Consider the following 23,556-nt stretch of genomic DNA (forward strand, 5'->3'; position numbering starts at 1 on the left):
CACGCCACTGCACTTCACCCTGGATGACAAGAGAGAGGCCCTGTCTCTACTGGAAAAAAACAAAAAACAAAAATCCCAAAACAAAGCTTATACCACCTGTTCCCCAAAAACCTACTGGGAAAAAAAAGCTCCATTTATTATTCTTTCAATTTGAATAACATTTTGTGATTATAAAAATGATACCCGTTCTTTGAAAATACAAAAAAGTAAAAAATAAAACTTTTCTATTTCCAGTGTTTACATTTTGAGATGTTAATTTTGCTATAAAAATAGAAATTGACCTCAAACTTGAAAAAAGAAAATTAATGCCTTTAAGTTAAAATAAAAAAGATATGTGGAGATCATACTGCAAATGTAGTTTCCTTATCTTGAGTTGTTAACTTTCTAGAAGATTATGGGCATTGCCTCATATCATTAAATACACTGTTAAAAGGGACTTTAAAAAAAAACCAAAAAGTTGCCTCAAAGTTTTCTGTGATTGACACACCAGAATGTAGTTACCTACTTCCCCATGTTTGGCTATTTTAAGTTACACTTCCCTGAATAGGCTTATGCTTACACTTAATTGTTTCTTTAGGATAAATTCCTAGAAGTGGAGTCTGGCTCAAGGGGTGGGGGCCGCTTGTGGGGCTTCTGTTCCATCGTCCTGTTTCTCTGCTGCCCTCCAGGGGGGCGATGCCGTTCCACGCTCCTGCCATGCTCCTACCACAGCCACACTGGGGAGTCCCTCTGCCAGTGCTGCCAAACATCTACCCATATGTTTCCATGTTGTATTTCCTTGCTTATTATTAAGGTGGGAGATTTGTTACCATTGCTGGCAGAGGTAACTTTCCTTTGAGATAAACATGTATATTTCCTTGGCCTGTTTAACTGACTTCTTCATGCAACCGCACTCATTCTTCAAGACACAATTCAAAGCTCATCTTTTCCATGAACTTTTTCCAGACACCTGTCTTTTCTCTGAAGCTAGAAGCTTTAATTTTCATATTTGAATTCTCGCAGCCTGCGTGTATCTGAAAACGCTTGTCAAAGACACTTTTGCATTGTAACTTGATATCTTTGGCCCCCACTTGAATCTGAGGTCTTTAGGGTAGGAGATGGGTCATTCATTTCTGTATTGTTTGCAGGGCCTTGGCACCATACTGGGTAACTAGTGGGTACTGGATACTCTTGAATGGATGGATAGATGGACACACACTGTCCTTAAAAAACAAACCAGCCCATCCCACACCCGTCAGCAAAATGAGTCTAATGCCATCTTATGAAATTGCTCTTCCTTCCGCATCTTTCCCTTTGGAATCAGTGAGGTTTTGCTCCATCTAAAGACCCAGCAGGGGCTCACGCCTGTAATCCCAGCACTTTGGGTGGCTGATATGGGTGGATTGCTTGAGCCCAGGAGTTTGAGACCAGCCTCGGCAACATGGTGAAACCCCATCTGTACAAAAAATACAAAAATTAGCTGAGTGTAGTTGTGTGCGACTGTGGTCCTGGGTACTCAGGAGGCTGAGGTGGGAGGATCGTTTGAGCCTGGGAGGTCGAGGCTACACTGAGCCGTGATTACACCACCACACTCCAGCCTAAGCGACAGAGTGAGACCCTGTCTCAAAAAAACAAAACAAAACAAAACAAAACACCCAGCAGGGCAGATGGAGTAACCGGCAAAGCTGGCCTTAGCGGTGAGGTTGGGCATGGCAGCCTGAGCAGGGATCTGCTCCAAATAGTACATCTACCGTGGGCTCCTGGACCTTTCTCCTTTTGCTAGAAGAGAAGCACCAGCACCCTTCCTTTTCCTTTTGTGACGTTTTAAAATGTATTATTACCATTCATAGCCTTATAAAATCAGTACACAGTAATTACAGAACATTTGGAAAACACAGAAAAGTAGAAGGAAGAAAATGATTACCTATAGCCTTCCCACTCAGATCAGCCCATTCATAAATGACATTTCTGCTGTGTTTTCTTTCAGTTGTGTTTTCCAGGCAAAGACTGTGTGTGCAAAGTTTTGCTTACGTAGTTCTTGCCATCCATCATGCAGATTTTTTTTGTCCTGCCTGTCGCTTAGTAAAATAACACAAAAAACTTCCTATGTTTTTATAAACCTGCTCAGTGGCTTTGTCATAGTTGAGTAGGTGTTTTTACCATCGCCTCCTTAGCTGGGCTTCTATTGTTGGGTCTTTGGGCTGTTTGCACTGTGTCCCTCTAGTAAACAATGTCGGGACGGACAAGTTTATGTTGGGTGTTTCCTTGTCCCTTTGCTGGTTACCCCAGGCAGACTGGCCCATACCAGCCCTTCCCCGCTTCATTCTCCTCCCTTGGGGCCAGTGCCCCATTTGCCTCTCGGTTTGTGTTTCTCAGTCTCTGTGTGTAGCAATATGTTGAGAAATGGCTTCCTTTTTCAGGAAGAAAACTCAAGATGTTGAGCCTTGAGGAGGCCGTGCACAAAGGTGCAGAGTCCTGCCTGTTGGATCATGGCCTTGGCACTGCAGGGCGGCCCCCTTCTGCCTCACAGGCCCAGGGTTACAGAGGGTGCAGGTGACCGAGAGGCCACGCCTTTGGAGGGGCTGCCTGGCAAACCTTTTCCCCTGACAGTAAGCTGAGGGGGTGGCCCTGGTCATATGCTGCAGGTCTCTGGAGAGGGTATAGTGAATACCTGGGTCCATTTTCTGCCTGGTCCCAGACTCGGATCCGTCATGGCAGATCTGGCCCCCTGCGTTCTGTGGGCGAGTGTTGGGGGAGAACCCCTCCTGTGGGGTTGCTGAGATGTGTGCTGCGCTGGAGGTGGCTTCAGCCCTGCTCCTCTGAGCAGCTGCTTGGAGCATGCTGTTGAGCTCCAGAGAGCACTTCAGCATACAGCCAGTGGCACCCTGAGGAGCTGCGGTAACAAAGGCCACTGCAGCACTCAAGGCTCAGGTTTGGATGGTGGAATAACATTGCCTGGGTTCACCTGACACCCTGGACAGTTACTTTATCTCTCTGTCTTTCACCTCCACGTGGGGATAGTAATAACACCCACCTCCCCGGATGAAATGAGTTAGCATTCTATACACTTCTTAAAACAGTCCCTGTTTGTTAATTAAAAATAGGGAACCAGTGTTACCAGCTAGACCAGTCGCTCACAGCAGGTTGAACCCAGGCCTTCTGCCGTCCAATATGGGGGAAAGAGTGCTGGACTAGAACCAGGAGACCTGGAGACCGTCCTGGCACTGCCTTCTACTTTGTGTGACTTTGACTGAGTCATTGTCCCTCTCTGGGCCTCAGTTTCCTCATCAGTTTTTCATCTATTTCTGTGAGATGACCTTAGGCCCTTCTTAGAACTTACAAGGATTTTGTAATTTAAAGGCATTTCAGACATCTCAAGACGAGTCTGGTCCTGCTAATAATCCCCACTGGTTGACGTGGTCCTTAGATGGGGCCGATTGCAAAGGCCAGAGGGCAGGAGATGCAGAGCCCTGTAGGGTTTGCCCGGTTTTTCTCGGTGCGGGTGAGCTATCCTCCACCTGGAGGGTTACAGTAGCTGGGTCACCTGGGAACAGGCTGTGGGAGAACTGGCCTCCTTGGGAATGTGCTGTCCTGCATGGCAGAGGTACATTTCAGGTACGGGCTGCTCTGTGAGGCCACCCTGTGCTCCAGCCCGCAGCACTTGAGACTGACTTGCCCTGAGGTCTGTGTGAGCGAAATCGGGTCTTATGCAAGAGTGAGTGCGTGCATCTCCGCTTTGAGCTGTTACGTCAGAAAGCTAAATACAGAGAGCCCTTGCGACTGGAGAACTAGCAGGAGGCCCTCGCTCTGATTCTTTGTCAGCGGGTGGGATGGGGTAGGATGTGGCTTACAGGCCACTGTGGAGGAGAGGACTGTGCTAGGAAAGAGGTTGGAGCTGGTGGACTCTCTCCCAGGCGCTGCTTTTCCCACAGGCCTTCTGGAAGGTTCTGGCCTCCTCCTGATCAGGTGGCAGAGCATCCCCGGGGCTCCTCACCAGGATTCGTGTGCTCTGTGTCAGTGATGTCTCCATCTGCATCATTGCTGGTGGAGCACAGTGGGAAAGGTCAGCCTTCAAACTGTGGAAAGTCAGACCCAGCGCCTCAAGCCTGGAGGGGCAGCATGGGGCATCAGCCTCTTATGAGTTTAAGTTGGCTCTGGCACATACCAGCTGGGTGACGTTGGCTTGGCTTCCTGACTCTCTGAGTCCTTTTTTATACATGAGAACATTTGTACTAAGATGCCCAGCATTGGTCTGATGGACAGTAGGCACCCCAAAAGTCTCAGTCATTCAAGGAGGTAATGTAACCCATAGTTAAGAGCATGGGCTGAGCAGCTGAACTTCCTGGGTTCAGTTTCTTGCTCTGCCACTTACTAGCCACATGATGTGGGACTGTTCCTCATCCTCAGTTTATGCCTCTGTACAATGGGGATAGTTATGTTAGGGCGTCTCTCATAGGTTTGTTGCAAGGGTTAAGTGAGTTAGTTCAGTTGTCCCTTGGTGTCCACAGGGGACTGCTCCCAGGAACCCCCTAGGATACCAAAATCCAAATTCTCAAGCCCCCTCAGTACAGATGCAGATGCAACTTTTTTTTTTTTTTTTTTTTCTTGGACAGAGTCTTACTCTATCGCCAGGCTGGAGTGCAGTAGCACAATCTTGGCTCAGTGCAACCTCTGCCTCCAGGGTTCATGCGATTCTCCTGCCTCAGCCTCCCGAGTAGCTGGGACTACAGATGCACACCACCATGCCCAGCTAATTGTTGTGTTTTTCGTAGAGGCAGGGTTTCACCATGTTAACCAGGATGGTCTTGATCTCTTGACCTCGTGATCCGCTCACCTCAGCCTCCCAAAGTATTGGGATTACAGGCGTGAGCCACCGCGCCCATCTGTAACCATTCGTTTTTTAAAAAAGACTTCTGATCTGCCATTGAATCTATGGATACAGAACCCACAGATCCTAAGTGCTGACTGTACACATGAAGTGCTTAAAGCAGTGTCTAGCGCATGATAGCCACCCTTGTTGGAGTTAGCTGTCATTGTCTAATTTCTTCAATAAGGGTGGTCAGTTCATTTCTTGGGAGCTTGGCAGCATACTGTCTCTCTTTATTTTGAGATGCATCCCCACTCTGTTCAGCTAGAGCTTGTCCAGGGTGAAGGGGTGTGTGTGTGTGTGTGTGTGTGTGTGTGTGTCACCGCTTTTTTTCAGCCGTGTCACCGCTATTCAGGTCTGGAGAGAGCTCCCCTTGCAGCCTGTGGGCCAGGCCTCTCCTTGGCTGACTTCTTCGGGCTTGTGTATCTTGTTAGCCATCCTGGTTTGCCTGCCTCTTCTGCACAGACTGTGCTCAGAGGTTTGTGTTGCACAGTTTGGCTCGGGTGTGCCCAGCTTTTGACCTCCTGAGAATGAAGTAAGGGCCAGGAAAGCCATCCTATCAGTGTGAGTGTGTTCCAGCCACGCCTGGCCTTGTCTATGTTTGCCCCTTTTCAAGGAATACACTAGGGTAGCTTGGGACATGCGATGTAGATGGAGTCATCCAGGAATGTGTTTAAGAATCTTAAAGCAATAAACAAGTCAGACTAACTGCTTTCAAAGAATACAAGAGACTGGAATTTTCATGATAGAGATGGCTGACAATGAGTGTTAATCTATTTTAGCAGGCCTCATGTGAAGCAACAGACATCCCCCTCTTCCCCCATTTTACAGATAAGGAAACTGAGGCAGAGAGTGCTTAAATAATCTGAGTTAAAGCAGCTAGTCAGTGGCCGAGCTGGGATTTGAACCCTGGTCTGTTGGCCTCTAGGCCCCAGCACCTGACTATCCATCACTCTACTGCCCCTGGCTGGCATTCCTGGGATTATGCAGTGGCGGCATCCTGTCCCCTGAGCCCTTTCTCATCCCCCACTAATGGTGGTGCTGGTGATGTGAGCCCAGTTACAGCTGTGTTGCCTGAGGTGCACAGGGCCTAGGGGGATAACTGCGTTATCTTTAGCCATTGCTTATTAGAGAGGGTGGTCTTGCCTTCTTTCTCCCTCCCAGAGCTGGTATCACCTAAACCTTGCTGCCATTTTATTCCTGGGTTCCAGGTCTGATTTTTATTTCCCCTACATCCCTTACCTCCTTCCTCTGACCAGACAAAATGGTCCCTCAGGAAAAGAGCTTTGAGGATTATACAGTGGAGATGGCTGTGGCTAATCAGTGACCTTCTCAGATTGCTTAGGAAAAGCGTGATTGTCCTTGTCAGGACTTTCTTCCCTGAGAGGCATCTAAGAGGTCCCTGAGGTCACAACTGGAAGTGACCCTGGGTGGGACGCAGTATCTCAGCGGTGCTTTGTTTTAATCTATGAATTTAAAATCATGCTTTCCTGGGTGGGAGTTGGGGTGGGCAGTGGTTGTGAAGCTGGCGCCACAACATAGGATGGTGTGTAGCCTTGGCCATGTCCCTTTACCTCTGAGCCTTGGTTTTCAGTGAGGATCAGATGAGGTGCTGTCTTGCCAGAGCGCTCCGTAAACTCTGCAGTGCTGTGACTGAGTGTGAGGTGCTGCGACCAAGTATCCGTAAGGTACACAATCATCACATTGGTGTGTGCCACAGAAAGAACGGACAGTCATGTCACTAGGGGTAATTCTGGTCTCATTTGAAACTCAGCGTGGTGATTTGGTGCCAGAGGTGTTCCTTGGGCCTCTGATACAAGTGGATTGTTAAAAGAGTGTAGGTGCTGATCTGCCCTCATGCATAGAGCTTCATTTCACAGCCGGTTGCTCTCCTTGTTCCGTGGGAAGCTTGCAGATACATTAACAGATCAACAATCGTGATCCTTCATCTGGACGCTTGCCTTCTGCACTCTTCCCCTGTCACCCGTCCTGGTTTTCCTATCAGCTGCCAAAGGCACAGCTTTGACGTTAAGATTAAGATTGCAGCGAAGGAAGACGGGAAGGAATCTTTGCTAGGAGCTCGCCGTCAGCCAGCTGCTGTGTCATACTGTTTTGTCTTCACAGTGATCTTTTGAGGCTGCTCTTTGCCCCTCATTTATAGCAGAGGAAGTAAAGGCTCAGACATTCAATTGCCCATGGGCCCTTAGCTGGTAGGAGTCAGGGGTGAGATGTGTACTTGGGTCTGTCTGACTCTAATGTCCATGGTCTTTCTGATTAAAATGATTAAATCTCCCTCTCTGTCTTGCCAGGAGCAGCTAGGCCCACTCTTCTTTAGGGGATGGTATGCTTCCTGCCCTGCATATGGGATGGAGACGGGTGGATGGAAGGCTGGAGAGGGCCCTATGGGGCCTGGCCACGATGGCAGACACTGCCTCTCTCCAATTGCTTTCTGTCTGACCCACCTCCAGGGGTGTGGGGAAGAGTTGGAGATGGTACTGTTGGAGCAGCGGCTTGTGCTGTTGGCAAGCATAGGAGACAGGGCAGGCACAGCGCTGAAGTGAGAGACAGCTGGGCTGGGGCTGCCTGTGGGCTGAGTGCCCTTTGAGGGTGGAATCTCCAGTCGAAGAGCCCCTCCCCGAGAAGCACCAAGTCCTAGTAAATCAAACAACAAACAGGGCTCTGCTTGGGCGGCTCATTTGCTGGAGAAACTCAGTGCTTCAGCTTCCTGCTAAAGGTATGCTGGTATGCCAGAAATTCCTTGGACAAGCAAGAAGGGAAGTCATGTCTTTATAGTAAAAACACTAATAAAACAGCTCTAGAATCTTCTCCTTCCTTTACACCCACACTACCACTAACTAAATTACCTTTTGTTCTTATCATTTGCTGAATTGCAGTGCTGCTTAATTGATTTTCCTGTCTTTGGTTTCTCCACACCCACTTCAATCTGTCCTCTTTATGGTTTCCAGAATGAGAATCGTTCAGAAATGCAAATCTGATCACGTTTTTTCCTTCGCTTCCTGCTCCATGCCTGTAAGATTGAGTGCAGATGCCTGAGTGCAGATTCCAGAGTGACCTTCTGGAACTTTGTAGGACCTGCATGAACTGGGTTCCCTGACTGAAACAAAAAAAGCGGTACCAGCCATTGATCTGGAGGGTCCAAGAAGGCCCTGCTCGTGCACTGGCCCCTGGGTGGGGACCATTCCATCAGGGGCAGGCCCAGGGCCACTCATTATGGTCTCTTCGTCATAGTAGTCAGGGCTCTGGGAGACTCTGTACTCTGTTGGACAAAGTAGCCACAGACCAACCCAGGTTCAAGGGGAGAGGAAATCGACCTCTAGATTGGAGGAGTGTCATATACTTTGTGGCCATCTTCAATCTGCTGTGGTCGTCTACACTCGTATGGTAGACTCAGATGATCCTGTGACTACCCAGTAGGGAAGAAGAACCCTCACCACCCACTGCCAGGAGCAGGGGCTCCCCCACCTATTCTTTTTCTCTAGCAAATGCAAGATCTTACATAGCCTGCTTCACTCCCACACTCACCTTGTGCACTCCGGGAAACTGAGTCTTCATGTGTCTTCCTAAGTGCAGGGGTGCAGCTGGGGGTTGTATTCCCAAACACTCAGCATCAACTGAATCAGGGTAGAACAACAAGGATTCCATATCTCTAGCTCACGGCAAATGTCTGTTATATAATGGACTTGAAGGTACTCTAAGGTACTGCATGTGGTTTACAGTATGCCAGTGTCCTTTTTCAAGGATATGTAACTCTCAGCCTCAGTTTCCTCAGCTGTAAAATGAGATTAATAATGGTACCTGGCTGGGCGCAGTGGCTCACACCTGTAATCCCAACACTTTGGGAGGGCGAGGCAGGCAGATCGCCTGAGGTCAGGAGTTCGAGACCAGCCTGGCCAACATGGTGAAACCCCGTCTCTACTAAAAATACAAAAAATTAGCTGAGCGTGGTCACGGGCACCTGTAATTGCAGCTACTTGGGAGGCTGAGGTGGGAGAATCACTTGAACCCGGGAGGCGGAGGTTGCAATGAGCCGAGATCAGGCCACTGCACCCCAGCATAGGTAACAAGAGCAAAACTCTGTCTCATATAAATAAATAAACAATAAAATAAAAATACCTATCAGAGGATTCATGTAGGTATTAGGTGAGATAATATAGAATGTATATAGCATGATACCTAGTACATAGGAATGCCCAGTTAAATAGAATATATCCAGTTGTGGTTAAAACAGTCCTGGAATACAAAAATTAACTCAAACTGGATCAAAAACCTGAATAAAAAAGATAAAACAATAAAACTTCTAGAACCCAGGAGAACATGTTTGTGAATGTGGGCTTGACAAATATCTCCTAGATAGGAAATAAAAAAAGATTGTTAAGTTGGACTTCATAAAAATTAGCTGCTCTCCGAGATTTAAGAACTTTTGGAAGAATGCTTTTAGATGGCATGTGGTTCGAAGAAGAATGAGGGATACCTTTTTTTTTTACTGTTGTAGGTTTTCTGGAAGCCAGCAGGAAGCCTCAGCCTTAGAAACATTAGCCGTAGAAGGAGGTTTGGAATAGTGTGGACTTAATAGAACTACTTTTGGTTGCAAGTAACAGAAAATGTGACTGGAATAGGCCATTATGTTTCTCCTGCAATGAGTCTGGAGTTAGGTGGCACACATGTGCTGGTTTTGTAGCTGAACAGGGATGCTGTCTGGTTTTTCAGGCAGTTCTTGCCATCCTTGTGGTTGTGAGATGGCTGCTGCAGCTTGTCCGTCTTCAAAATGGGCAGGAGGTGTTGGCAGCCCCAAGATCTGTCCCATGCTTTCCCAGCAGGTCCCCTAGCAGGCAGGTCCTCATGCCTCATTAGCCAAAACTGTCACAGCTAACCAACTTCAAGGGAAGCTGAAAGTGGGGACTGAATCATCATGATGGCTGTGCAGGGACCCCATCCAGATCAATTACGTCACACTTGCTGAAGCTGAGGCTCGTGGGCTGTGATGTGAAGACCGGGCTGTGAACCACTGACTGAGACCAGTTCATCGCTGGGCTTTGTTCAGGACCCTGAACAAAACTGGGTCCTGTGAGCAAGGGAGAAGCTGGGAGCTGATATTAGGTGGAGATGAGCAGTCTGAGCATGGTGCTCCACCGGGCGTGGTGGTTCAGGCGCCCCTCATCCTTCTGGGGGAGTTCACACTGCATTCATTGATCCCTGGTGTCTGGGGCACTCATCTGTCCTTGCCCCTTGCCCCTGTCCAGCCCTTTGTCCTTTTCTGTGATGGCCTGAGTTGCTAAGCCAACAGTCACATCCCTGGAAAGGAAGCCCTCTATCTTTCCAGCATCGGGCACAGTCTCCTTCTCATAGTTGGTGCGCATAGGTCAGAGTTTAAGGTGCCTTGCCTTCCCCATCCCTCCCCTCCAGTGGCTCCCCAGGGAACAGGCCTTAAGGATAGATAAGGGGTTTGGCCCATTGGCAGAAATCTACCTTTGCCATTAGGTGCAGCCTCTGCCTTTTCCCCTAGGCCCCTGCTTGGTAATTCACACCCAGGTCCCTTTCAGTGTGCAATGTCAGTAATACTTCAGGATTACCTGTTGTGATTGAGGGGTTGAGCGGAGGGAAAAACTAGTTCATGGCTGTGCGCTGTGGGCCTGGTGACCTTCAGACAAACACATGGAGTGTGTGTTTGAACTGGGACACAGGCCGTGCTGATGAAGGATCTGGTCTGTGGGCAACACCGCACCTGTGGCTCCTGACACCTGGGCCAGCACTCTCCTCAGCCTCCCAGCAGAAGCACCGAGCAGTGGGGCTGCTGTGTCATGGACGCTCATACTGGGACAGAACTGCTCTGCTGTCTGTTGCTTTGCCTTTCCTAGCCCTCGGTCAGGTGTCTGTGCGGACACATCTGTTCCCCTGACTTGTGTGGGTTCCTGAAAATTATGAACCCCTGCTGCTTATGACCGTTGTCCTTAGAGTCCAACAGTGCCTGGCATCGGGAAGAGGTTTGGTTGTTGGATGACTGGATGATGGGCAGAAGTTCTTCGTTGCCCTTATTCAATTGCTTCAGGCACAGGGGAGTTAGGGGGTAAAGTGGGTGTCTTTCTTTCTCATGATTTAGTCCTGTTGGTCCCCACAACCCCTAAGGACTGCTGGTACTAACAGCACATGAGGTATTGGGGGTTGTTGTATCGAATTGAGGTAGGAAGGAAAACTTGAAAGGCAGATCAAGACAGATCATTTACTGGCTTTTCAAAGAATTGCTTTCTGAAGAGCAGTGTTTGGACTCACCTTGGCTTTGCAGGTGGGAGCTGTATTAGGCTATTAGGTCAGGGAAATGCCTTACTCTTCAGTTCTGCATCTCACAACCTCCATGGCGCGTGAAATGGCCTAGCAGTTGTTTCTGAGAAAACTCGGGCCCTTGGCCATTCACCCTGGCCCAGCCCAAGCTCTGCATTTCCCAGGAAGCATCATGGCTGCTTTTAACCCATATTTGACCACATAGTCTCTTCTTTCCCTGACTGCTCATTCTTAGTACTGGAGCAGTGGGAACAAGTGATTTATCTAAGGTGGGTGCTTAGTTGCACAGAGGAACTAACTCATCAGTGCTTCCATACAGGGTCTCTTGCACCCACTGCTGCACCAGCCAAAGGCAGTCAGTCATACTCTTAGACAAGTGAGCTCGTTTTGTCTTAGCCTGGAGTTGAACCTCCCATCTACAGTCTGTTGTCAGGTCCTCAGACTTTGCATTCCCAGTGGAGCTGAGGGAAGGGCAGGAGGCCCTGAGTTCCCAGCTGTGGCCGTTCTCACCCCTGGCCTCCTTGGGAACGTCTCCACTTGTGGTCTGGGTTAGACTTGTTTGTTTGTGTTTGAAGTTCCCCGACTCCGAGTTTGACGTCAAGGCAGGATTGCTGGTGGGAGGCTTGGCGGGGAGGTTGTCTCTACACAAATGCAAAAGCCTGGCAGCTTCCCCAGGAGAGTGCGGGTGCGGGCGGGGCTGGGCGAGGGCTGGCTGTTGCGAAATGCCCAGCTCAAGGATTGAGGTCACTTGTACTTTCTCCTCTCCTCGCCCCACTTTCCCCGTGTGCTTCTCCTGCTCTGCCCCATGCCCATGAATGTCAGCCCCCGTGGGTGCCCTTGAGGGCTGGGTAGTGCTGGAGCCAAGGGCTGTCTCTGGTGCCCTTGGAGCTGGGTGCCGTGGTTGCTGCATGCCTGTGCGTGGAACTGTCAGCTGCATCACAACCTCCAGAGGCCTCCTTACATTCTCAGAAATCATTTTGCAACAAGTTGGCCATGGCAGCAAGGCTAGACTGCTTAGCTGACTGGGTTGGCGGGAAGTTCCCAGAAACGCACTCCAGCTTTGGGAAGGAAGTGGAAGATGTAAGGGGAGCTTCCCCGAGGCGTGGACAGGACGGGCCAATAGTGGAGGAGGAGCAGCAGCTTCAGGGACCACTGGAGGGAAGGCTGGAGTAAGTCGCCAGGGCTTTGGTGGCATCCTGAGGTTTGGGATGGTGTAGTCAGCGACTTGGCAGGAGCAAAGACTGCTGTGGGCACCACATAAGAGTCTGGTGCTGCCCACTGAGGAGGAGGGAGTCGGGGTCTTGTGGGTGCTGGTGAGCTGGAAGCTGTCCAGGAACTGCACCTGCCACAGGAGGACTAAATAGAACAAGAGGCAAGTGATGGACGAGTGGAGTGGCTGTCCAGTTGCTTCATGTCACTCTGTAAAGCATGCTAGGATCTTCTTAAAAGGGATGGCCTCAGGTTATAGGCGGGATGATGGCTAGTTTTAATGAATGTAGTGCTGGCTTAGAGCCAGGGGTGGGGTACAGCCCAGAGGGTAGGTTACTGCAAGTCAGGACCAGAGGTGGTGGCCCAGTTGGGTGGCTAGATACATTTAGAGGGTGTGGGCAAGCCTGTGGCTCTTATTCACAGGATTCACTGCCTGGAACAGTCTAGGCGTGGCTGGATTTTGGGCTTTGGATCGCAAAAGAGGTAGACCCTGCCCACTGCCATCCTGCTTGTACCAGTCAAGACAGCTTGGGGTGTGGGTTGCAGGAGTCATTATTTTGAGAGGTGCATAGAGAGCATTAGATTGAGGTTGGAATGCCTTCTTTAACCATAGGATTCAAGAAAGTTACAAAGCCTGGTGCCTTGGTTTCCTCATTGTGAGATGGGAATAATGAAGTACACCTTTAAGTCTTATGGGTTTCACATGTGTGGTTTCATGATTTGCGAGTGATGGTAAAGGATGAGCAGTGACTTGTCATTTGGCTGAGGCTGGACTCGAGGGCAGGCATGCGGGTGAGCATCCCTGTGCCAGTGAGTGAGGCCAGTGTGCTGCCCAGCACCCATATCCCGATATAGCTTTGTTTTTCTTTACTCAGTGTTGAGTACACAGTACATCCCATCAGAAGTCTGGAAGGGTCTGTAGTGTTTTCAGTTACACATGACTGTATTTTGTGGAGGGAATGATGTGCTTTAGGGACATTGCCAGCTTTTGGGTTGTGTGTGAAGATTGGAACATCAGTCACTCTTGTGCTATCAGGGATCTACTCTAATTCCTAGCTTCTGGAATTTTCACTGACAATCCAGGCAGAGGAAGTGATATGGTACAATACATAAGGAAGAGATTGTTAACACTGCTAGATTGACAAATGAGTATTGACATGATTCTGTAACTGAGGGAGCCTGCTACTATACATAGGAAACTGGTGTCCATGTTAACCTGTGCCTTGGATTCATTTGTTCATTTATATGTTAACATCTGTGACATCTGTCATGACAGATTTAGCCTCCTGCCCTGCTTCTGAGACATGAAGACTTGGGCCACTGAGAGCGTCCTGTGGCAGCCAACGACCAAAGTCAGGGTTAGGGTGACAACCTGTAATAGGCCTTGGCATCTGGCTGCTAACGTAGCCAAGATCATGTGTTTGAGAGTTGCCCACAGAAGAGACCTCCCCATCTCAGGCCCTGCAATTTTAGAGTGGAGCTGACTTTGTTTGCAAAGTCAGTCGTCTGGAAAGAGGTGTTTTTTGCAAAGGTGCAAAAAAGCCTGGGTGGGGTATAATCCAAATGGCACCTGTCAAAAGTCTTCATGCTCCTCCTTTTCGAGGTCATTCTGCAGGCTGAGCAGGAGTAACACTAACAGAGTTCTATTTAGTGAGCACTTTATGTGTTCTGAACATTGGACTAAACACTTTACTTACATGAGTCTGCAGCAAATTCTCAGCAGTGCCGTGGGGCATGTATTATATTTTCTCTGCTTTACAGAGGAGGAGACTAAGATGACATGATCTAGATCCTGCCACACAGCTGATGTGTGATGGTGCAAAAGGTACAGCCTCCTGGCTGCCAAACCCAAGCTTCTCGCAGGAGGGATGGCACCACTAACTAATGGTAGGCATGGCCTCTGACCAGTCAGAACAGGTGCTGGTGGTAAACAGGAGGCGTGGGTCGTCTGCCTGTCACTGCGGCACTGCCCAGCCAGTCCAGCACAATGACTGGCCCGTCCCTGTCCACACATCCTGTGGCAGCCCATGGGAGCTTTCTGCCTGGACTACCATTTTAGCTGGTGCTAAATGGTCTCGCTTTTAGAGGCAAGGCAGCTATTGCTCCAGCTCCACTGTGGCAGCCTCCAAGGGATGGTTGGTTCTGTGGCCGCAGAGGAACCCAGCCTCCCAAATCAGACTGGCCCACATGTAGGTTGCCTGGGACAGCCATGACACACCACAGAGGATGGGCTCAGGATGCTAAGGGGCACCAGCTATGGAGACGCAGGTTGGGGCACAGTGTAAAGGAAGGATGACAAGGAAAGGACCTGCAGGTGGGGGGCATGAGGCCTCCATGTTTCTGGAGATCCCCGCAGTTCTGGGGGCTGTGTCCTTTACCTGCAAAAGTCTCTTTCTTCAGTGGCACATGCTTCTCCTTGGCACAGTATCAGCTCAACCAGGCCCACGCTCTCCAGGGATGTCTGACAAGCCTCACCACCATCCAAGTGATACTCGTGGAGCCTCCATTTGGGAGGCCTGTGCCAGAGTCATACCAGAACAGCTGGGGTGGCAGATGACACTGAGGCCGATCAGGATGCCAGGTTGGGGGTACAGATGTTCCTTTAGACAAGTGGAGCCGATGTCGTTTCTGGTGACTGAGGTTGGAGGTTAGCATCCTCTGGTGCTGAGGTTGCAGGTGAGCACTCAAAGGAGGATGAGACTGGGTTCCCTGGAGTCAGCTGGGTGGGTACAGGTGTTGGCCCTCTTGCCTTTAGAAGAAATGTACCTGATTCGCAGGTTCCTCCAGCATTGTCCTGAAGTCAAGACCAGATTTCAGGGTCTTCCTTAGTCCCATCTCTAACATCTCTAACATGGGCAGATTCCCACCTATATCTTCTGTATTGCCCAGGGAGGTAATAAGAGAGAACCTGAGGGCTTCGCCCGAGAAGAACACCACCCACGTCCGCTGCCACCGCAAGAGTGTTTTCTGTGTTCCACACATTTTGCTGAACATTTTACATTCATATTTTTCTCATGTAAGCCTTCACAACAGCCTTTTGAGGTAGATCAACCCCATTTTACAGGTAGGGAAAGTGAGGCTCACAGGTTAGATCCTATGGCTATGTTCACCCAAGGGAATGGTGTCAAGGGACTTTAGGGCTACAGATATCCTTCATGGAGCCACACTGACTCCTGGGTATGGCTGGAATAACCAGTGGTGGAATAACAGGACCCGTGGTTTATTTTTTGCTTGTTCCAAGCACTTTGTATACAGCAACTCCCTTGGCCTCAACCTCGATAAAATGATACTCTTTTTATAGGTGGTGAAACTGAAGCTGAACCAAGGGGGATTTCCCCAAGGTCTTTGATTTTAGATGTCAGAGCTGGGACTAGAGCTGAGCTCCTTCAGCCCCAGATACTTAGTGAGTGCCTGCTGTAGTATTGGTAGCACCCACCAACTGTTTGTGGCTGACCTGATACTCTTCTCTTTCCGTAAGTCAGGCTCTGGTCAGGGCTGGGGTGGGCCCACAGTACATTCTTGAAGCAAAAGAATATTGGGGCGTGAGAGATGTTGGTTCCAGCCCAGGGCCTCCCCTGTGGCCAGAGACCTAATGACTCTTTCCCTCTTGCCGCTGGTCCCATCCCTGAAACCCCAGGTGCTTGTCTATTCCGGAAAATTTATATCTTGCGGTTTTGTGGTTAAGAGAAAATGACGCTACCAATGAAAGGTCCCGGTTTAGGCCCCCAGGGCTGGGCTGGCAGGCCCCACTGTGGTTTGTCTGGGAAAGTAGCCCCTTGGTGCTTCTGTGACTGCAACCAACTTTCCAAGAAGTGAGAGCAGCTTCATTTCACTCTGACGGGGAGTGGCTGCCTGCAGGCCACCTCCATCCTTTGTGAACCAGAGAAGTTTTGCTCTGTCAGCAGAACCCAAATCTGCAGAGGTTGTTTCTTGACAAGTTCTGGGAGATGCCAGCAGCTGGGTCATGCTGCACTGCGTGTCTTCCCTTTTCCTTGTCTCAGGCACAGCTCGCCAGGTTTATGGGTTATCTGGGTGCAGAGAAGAACCACTTCAAGTTCTGCGCAGTCCTACCCATGGGCCTGCTTTCGGCTGTCTAGTGGGGATCTCTACTGGCCTCTAAGAAAAGAAACTGCTTGCTCCTTTTCTAGGGAAGCTGCCCTGGCTTTTGAGATGTTCAGATCCCTGTCTCTTCACTTGCCCAGTTGGTGTTTGTTTTTTGCTGCCGTTTGATAAACTTTGTGTGCCTGTCTGGCACAATGTATTGTGTGTTTGTGTGTTCATCCTTTCGACAAAGGTTTTAAAATAGCAAACCAGGCCAGGTGTGGTGGCTCATGCCTTTAATCCCAGTACTTTGGGAGGCTAACACAAGAGGATCGCTTGAGCCTAGGAGTTAGAGACCAGCCTGGGCAATATGGCAAGACCCCATCTCTGTTATAAAAAAGAAAAAAAGCAACCCATGTGCTGGGTGCTGTGCTGGTTCCTGAGGTCCGTTGGTGACTAAGAACACCAGCTGGACCCCACCTCCCAGAGTTTCCAGCCTGAAGAGGGAAGCAGACAAGTGTGAAACATCAGAACTGCGATATGTGATCTGGGCAGGGGGCTGGAGGGCTTGAGGAAGGCTTCCTGGAGGAAGGGGTATCTGAGCTGATCCTTGTAGGCGGAGTCACTGTGAAGAGCTTACTTAGCAGGGGACCAGAGCCTCAAAGCTGAAAAGGGGAGGCAGGTTGTGGGGAGGCTGAACTGGGTAAGGCCCAAATGCTGGCTCAGGCTAAGGCCAGGTGGGCTCATCTCGATGTTGGCCTGTGGTGGCTAAAGTCTTGTGCAAATGGCATATGTTATGAATCATTCCCAGAAGCAGGGCCCTTGAAGGCCATGTGCCAGTGACAGAAGGGCTCTAGTGCTGCTGCTTTTAGTGCCAGCAGCCCGACCTCTCTAGTTAATGTGGAAAAGAGTGGTTCTGAGTTTGCACAGCTGTTTGATTTATAGTCCTGTCTCTGGTCAGCCCTTTGAAGTGGTGGTTTCAGAGCCATGTGGAATGGAGGGAAGGGCTGGCTGTGAGAAACATGGGGATAAGGACCACACGTTTTCTTCCTCTGGCACTTCTGAGCACACGTTATGTGCCAGGTGCTGTAGTAGGAACTGGGGATATGAGGGAAATACGGTCCTTGCCCTGATGTCTGCCCTGACTCTAACCTAGTCTTTTGGAGGTCTCCATGCTGTAGTTGAATATGAGCTAGGTATCATCATTCCTGTTTACAGGTGGGTGAACTGAGACTCAGAAAAATTAATTATCTTCCTTGGGGCCGTGCAACCTAGTGTATGGTGGATTTGAACCCAGATGTGTTCAACCCAGAAGTCTGGGAGCTCATGTCTATTGGGGGAGATCGAGGCAGAAGCTGTTAACTGTAGTATGAGGCCCCTCCATGATCGGGGCTCTGAAAGAGTCACACGACACACCAGGAAGGGGAGAGGTGGACTCTGACTTGGCCTGGGTAGGAAACTCCAGCAGGTATTGGAGGAATAGCTGCTGGGTGAGTGTGTGCCTGCTGGGCAGGGCCAGGGGCTATGGAACGGAGCTGGGGGCTGGGGGAGGTTGGGGCCCTGGTTTTGGAATTTGCCTCTGGTCTCACTGGGTGGGATGGATCAGAGTGGGGTAAGCCAGGATGGGGCACATGAGTGCCTCCACTTAGACCTGTAGGATAAAAGCTCACTGGTGTGTCTACAGTTGTGAGCTTCATGCCCTGTAGGTGCTCCCCCAGGCTTAGGTTCCATAATAGGACAGCAGGTAGACTCAGAGTCCTGAGCCTTAGCAGTGTGTTTGTTTGATTAGCAGGGTCTGCTCTGGGCTCCTGAGGGGCATGGGGCGCAGGAGTGTCAGGGGGTCAGCCTCTGGGTCTGTGGTTTCACCAGACATCAAAACTGCACAGTTGAGAGTGTGGAATTATTTTGATTCTGACTCAGCGCTCCCTCTCCAGCAGTTGTCTACGCTTGCCACTGAGCCCCTAGCACCCTGAAGGGAGCAGGGGCCATGGGAGAGGGGTAAGCAACCCCAAGGGGGTTGAATCTGGCTCTATCAGATTGTTTGTGAGCCTGGGGCCAAACTAGTTTCTGGGCGAAATTTCAAAAACGCTGATGTGGCAGCAGTGGTTTCATTATTATGGGTCTCATTTCATGCTCACATCTCTCTAGCCACAGGAGTTCTTAACCTGGGGTCTATGGATAGAATGCAGGGGGTCCATCCATGAACTTAGATGGGGAAGAAAATTGCACTTTTATTTTCATTAGCCTTAACTGGAATTTAGCATGTCGTTCCACTTGGTTGTAGGCAATGAGGCACAGTTATCTTAGCACACACCTGTGGCTCGGTCACCAGTAGGAGTCACAGATGTTTTTCCCATTACATCACAGTTGTGGAGCTATCTGAAAAAGCAGTTTACACTTGTCACAACTTTAAAGTTATGGCAGTTATTAGATGCACTGTTGGATGTTTAATACTTTAATAGAAGCTTTTATGACTCTATCACAGATGTCTTTTCTTTTTTTTTTTTTTTGAGACAGAGTCTTGTTCTGTCACCCAGGCTGGAGTACAGTCAGACAAGGGATACTCAGCCTGTATCTCAGTATATTTTTCTTTCTTTTTTTTTTTGATACAGTCACCAAGGCTGGCAGGCTGGGGTGCAGTGGCACGATCTTGACTCACTACAACCTCTGCCTCCCAGGTTCAAGTGATTCTCCTGCCTCAGCCTCCTGAGTGGCTGGGATTACAGGCATGTGCCACCACGCCTGGCTTATTTTTGTATTTTTAATAGAGATGGCATTTCACCATATTGGCCAGGCTGGTCTCGAACCTCTGACTTCAGGTGATCCACCTGCCTTGGCCTCCCAAAGTGCTAGGATTACAGGCGTGAGCCACCATGACTGGCCGTCTATCACAGTTTTCAGTAGTTTGATAAATGTGTTTAAATAGAATTGATTTCCTTTGTAATTCTAAATGTGTTGTTTATTTTTTTTTTTATTTTTATTTTTATTTTTTTTTGAGATGGAGTCTCACTCTGTCGCCCAGCCTGGAGTACAGTGGCCGGATCTCAGCTCACTGCAAGCTCCGCCTCCTGGGTTTACGCCATTCTCCTGCCTCAGCCTCCCGAGTAGCTGGGACTACAGGCGCCTGCCACCTCGCCCGGCTAGTTTTTTGTATTTTTTAGTAGAGACAGGGTTTCACCATATTAGCCAGGATGGTCTCGATCTCCTGACCTCGTGATCCACCTGTCTCAGCCTCCCAAAGTGCTGGGATTACAGGCTTGAGCCACCGCGCCCGGCAATGTGTTGTTTAATACATTTCAAAGCATTGTTCTGTCCAGGCGCAATGGCTCACACCTGTAATCCCAGGACTTTGAGAGGCCAAGGTGGGAGGATTGCTTGAGCCCAGGAGTTCAAGACCAGCCTAGGCAACATAACGAGACCCCATCTCAAAAAAAAAAAAAAGATGAAATAAATGAAAGTATTGTTCTTTGAAAGAGATCATGGGCCTCCCTAGACTTCCACAAAGGTCCATGCCCCCAAAATGGTTATAAGCTCTTATTCTAATTGGAAATTTGGAGCCTTTCTTGATATTTGAAATTAAAAATTATTAATTCATCTTTTTTTTCTTTGTAAAATATTGTGACTCTGTTAACAAGAGTCCTTGCTCTTTAGAAAAATGTACTGAGGGCCTGATGCAGTGATCCTAAGTGTTTTGTTTTATACTCAGATCAAGTGATCTGCCTACCTTAGCCTCTCAAAGTGCTGGCTCACACATGTAATCCCAGCACTTTGGGAGGCGGAAGTAGGCAGATCATCTGAGGTCAGGAGTTTGAGACCAGCCTGGCCAACATGGCGAAAACCCATCTCTACTAAAAATACAAAAATTAGCCCTTTATGGTGGCACGCACCCATAGTTCCAACTACTCGGGAGGCTGAGGCACAAGAATCACTTGAACCCAGCAGGCGGAGGTTGTAGTGAGCCAAGATCATGCCACTGTATCCCAGCCTGCCAGCCTTGACCATCTCAAAAAAAAGAAAAAAAAAGAAAAATATACTGAGATACAGACTGAGTATCCCTTGTCTGAAATGCTTGAGGTCCAAAGTGTTCTGGATTTTTGATTTTTTAGAATTCTGGAATATTTGTATTATACTTAATGGCTAAGCATCCCAAACCCAAAAGTTCAAAATCCAAAATGCTCCAGTGAGCATTTCTTTTGAGCATCATGTCAGTGCTCAAAATGTTTTAGATTTTGGAGAGGTTCAGATTCTGGGTCTTTGGAAGCGTTTCGGATTTTGGGTTTTTGGATTTGAAATGCGCTACCTATATTTACAGATAAAAGGAAAAGGAATGAATTAACACCAAAACCATGAGGGACAGCAGGGTTGAGAAGTGTCTCCAGAAGGCAGGTTCCTGTATGAGACTGTGAAAGGGGTACTTATTTTGGGGGGATGCTTGGAAGTCACCATTAGGAGGCCACCAGAGTCTTAGCATCATTTCAGGAGCTCTCCCTGGGTCACTTAGCCGTAGCCAAGCCAGGCAGCTCCCTGGTCTTCTGGCGGTGAGCTCGTTTCCATCTGTCGAGCCTACCTGGCTCTATTTGGAACGCGAGTCCCTTATTTTTCATCAGACCTGGGCCGTGCCCTCCTTGTGCTTCTCTGTACCCCGTGTTCCCCAGTCCAATGCTGGGCACCCAGTCAGAACCGAGTGTTTGTCGGGTTGACCTAAGTCAGGCTGTCCTTGTATAAGCTTATCTTATTTGAAGTTTTAGCCGTTTGCAAGTCTTTTGAAAGCTTTGGACAATAACTCTGGAAAATACACAGACTTGCATATCTGAAATTTGCATACATTTCAGGGTGTGGATCCCTGAAAGCCTACTGGGAATCCGAGTCCAGGACCCTGGCCAGTACTGCTGCTGCTCAGTGGTCATGGCGACACTTGCGGTGCTCACTGTGTGCCAAGCGCATCATTTCTTCCATCTCTCTGAGAGTCAGCTTCCATTATCCCCATTTTTCTGAAGGATAAGATGGAGACCTTTTTCAAGATGGAGACCTTTATAGGGGGTTAAGTAACTTGTCTGAGGTCACAGAGCTAGGGTGTGACTGAGCCCTTGGATCCCAACCCAGGCAGTTGGATTCTTCGCTGGAAGCGTCCTAGGCGGGAGGTTACCCATTCTTCCCGAACCAGCAGGTCTTCCAGATTAGCAATTACAAACTCCCTGACCCCACCTTGGCAGGAAAGGCTTCTTTTTTTCCCGAGACAGGGTCTTGCTCTGTCACCCAGGCTGGAGTGTGGCGGTGTGATGTTGGCTTACTGCAGCCTTGACCTCCTGGGCACAATCGATCCTCCCACCTTAGCCTCCCAAGTAGCTAGGACTACAGGTGCGCGCCACCATGCTCGGCTACTTGTTGTATTTCTGGTAGAGACGGGGTTTTGCCATGTTGGCCAGGCTGGTAGGAAGGCTGCCTTATATTTAACCCAGCTCTCTGTTCTGACCAGTGTTGCCCATGACGCTCATGTCCTGAGGTGGGCAGTGTCAGCCGCCTTGGGTAGGGCAGGGGGCTCATGGGTGGCCACCAGCCTCTGCCTGTTCTCCCAGACCCTTCTCCACCATTTCCCCTCCCCTGCAAACAGCAGAAAGGAGAGCCAGCCCCTTTCCTCATCACATTGCTTGTGTCTGCCTGAGCTCCTCTGTAGTGTGCTTGGGCCTGCCATGTGGTTGGGCCACAGATGAACACAGGCTTTTCTTTTTTGGACTTTCTGCAGGCGAAGCTGGTCCGGTACATTTGTAAGCAGAGGCAGTGCAAGCTGAGCGTGGCTCCTGGTGAGAGGACCCCGGAGCTCAACAGCTACCCCCGCTTCAGTGACTGGCTGTACACTTTCAACGTGAGGCCGGAGGTGGTGCAGGTATGCAAGCCGGGGCTCAGCACGGGCATAGGCGTGAGGGGCCAAGCAGAGGGAACACACACAAACCCGAGGGCTAGCTTCCCCGTGGCTAAGACTAAGGGTTGATGCTCTCTACTCTTGAGAAGGAGGATGGGGAGGGACAGCAGCAGCCAGGAGGGATCCAGGGTACATGTGGCTCCAACAAGTGTCCTGGGTGCTATTGCCTGATGAACTAGGGCAGCCCCATGCTGGGCATTGATTTGTTCATCATACTTACAACAGCCAGCATATCTGGAAGCACTGGCTGTGTGGCAGACACTGTGTTAAACGTTTCTGTGTTTCCTAAGACAGATAATCTCACTTCTCATGAACTCCTATAAGGAAATTACTGTCATTGTTGCCATTTTGTACTTGAGGAAATTAAAGCACAGAATGGTTAAGTAAGTTGTTTAAAATCACACAGCTAGGAAATGAGAGTCTGAATTTAGTTTAGTCTTCTAACTGCTACAATATGCTGCCTTCCTTCCATCGTTCTCTCTTCCTGTGTGTGCAGCCTACCCACCTGCCAGCCAGCCAACTAACCAACCAGCGCACCCGGACTGTGTGCTGTGCCAGGTGCCAGGGGTGCAGGTCAGCTGTCATGGAGTGCAGATTAGTCCTGCTTGGCAGGCGTGGTTCACCCAGTCAGATCTCATAAATCTCCTACTTCTGTCCTAAAATTAAAAATACTGGCTTTTGCTGCTGTGTAAAAAGTAGCATGAATTCATTATGTATAGTTACTTTGGAAATAGAGAAGGAAAGAAATCACATACATACTCCTAACACTTAGAAAATCTATGATCTTTAAGGTCTTTTTTTTTTTTTTCCTTCCTCTCCCCGATACGGAAATCTTTTAAAAATTTCTATCTGGACGGTCCTGTAAGGTAGTCACAAGCCTCATGATTGTCAAGCACTTAGAACATGGCTAGTCCAAATTAAAATGTGCTATAACTTCTTGCCTTGCTCTTACCAGTGTGGGCAAGGCCCTGTGGCTCTCCCCCAAGGCACACTGCAGACCTGCCTGCCTCTCCCTCCCTGCCTCCAGCACCATGGTCCAGGCCACTGTCACCTCCTGCAGAACCTCTGCAGTGGCACCTCACCCCTTGCATTCCATTTTCCACCCAGCAGCCGGGGTGCTCAGCTAGAAAGGTGACTTGGATCCCATCCTTTTTCAGTGCTTCCTGTTTCCTTCAGAATGAGTGCCAGATGCCTCCCTTGATCTGGCCTCTCTCACCGCAGCTTGCTCACCTTCTCCTTTGCT

General features: G+C 49.3%; 1 protein-coding gene across 5 annotated transcripts in view; it reads left to right on the forward strand.

The window, feature by feature from the left end:
- The window catches only part of KSR1 (kinase suppressor of ras 1), a 172,614-nt gene that overhangs the window by 74,447 nt on the left and 74,611 nt on the right, over positions 1–23,556 (forward strand). For all 5 annotated transcript variants that reach the window (XM_077970554.1, XM_077970556.1, XM_077970557.1 and 2 more), the window contains exon 2: positions 22,137–22,277. In XM_077970554.1, the coding sequence (XP_077826680.1) occupies positions 22,137–22,277 (141 nt within the window). The remainder of the gene's footprint in view (positions 1–22,136; positions 22,278–23,556) is intronic.

The sequence above is a fragment of the Macaca mulatta genome, chromosome 16 (assembly GCF_049350105.2).
Source record: "Macaca mulatta isolate MMU2019108-1 chromosome 16, T2T-MMU8v2.0, whole genome shotgun sequence".
Lineage (NCBI taxonomy): Eukaryota > Metazoa > Chordata > Mammalia > Primates > Cercopithecidae > Macaca > Macaca mulatta.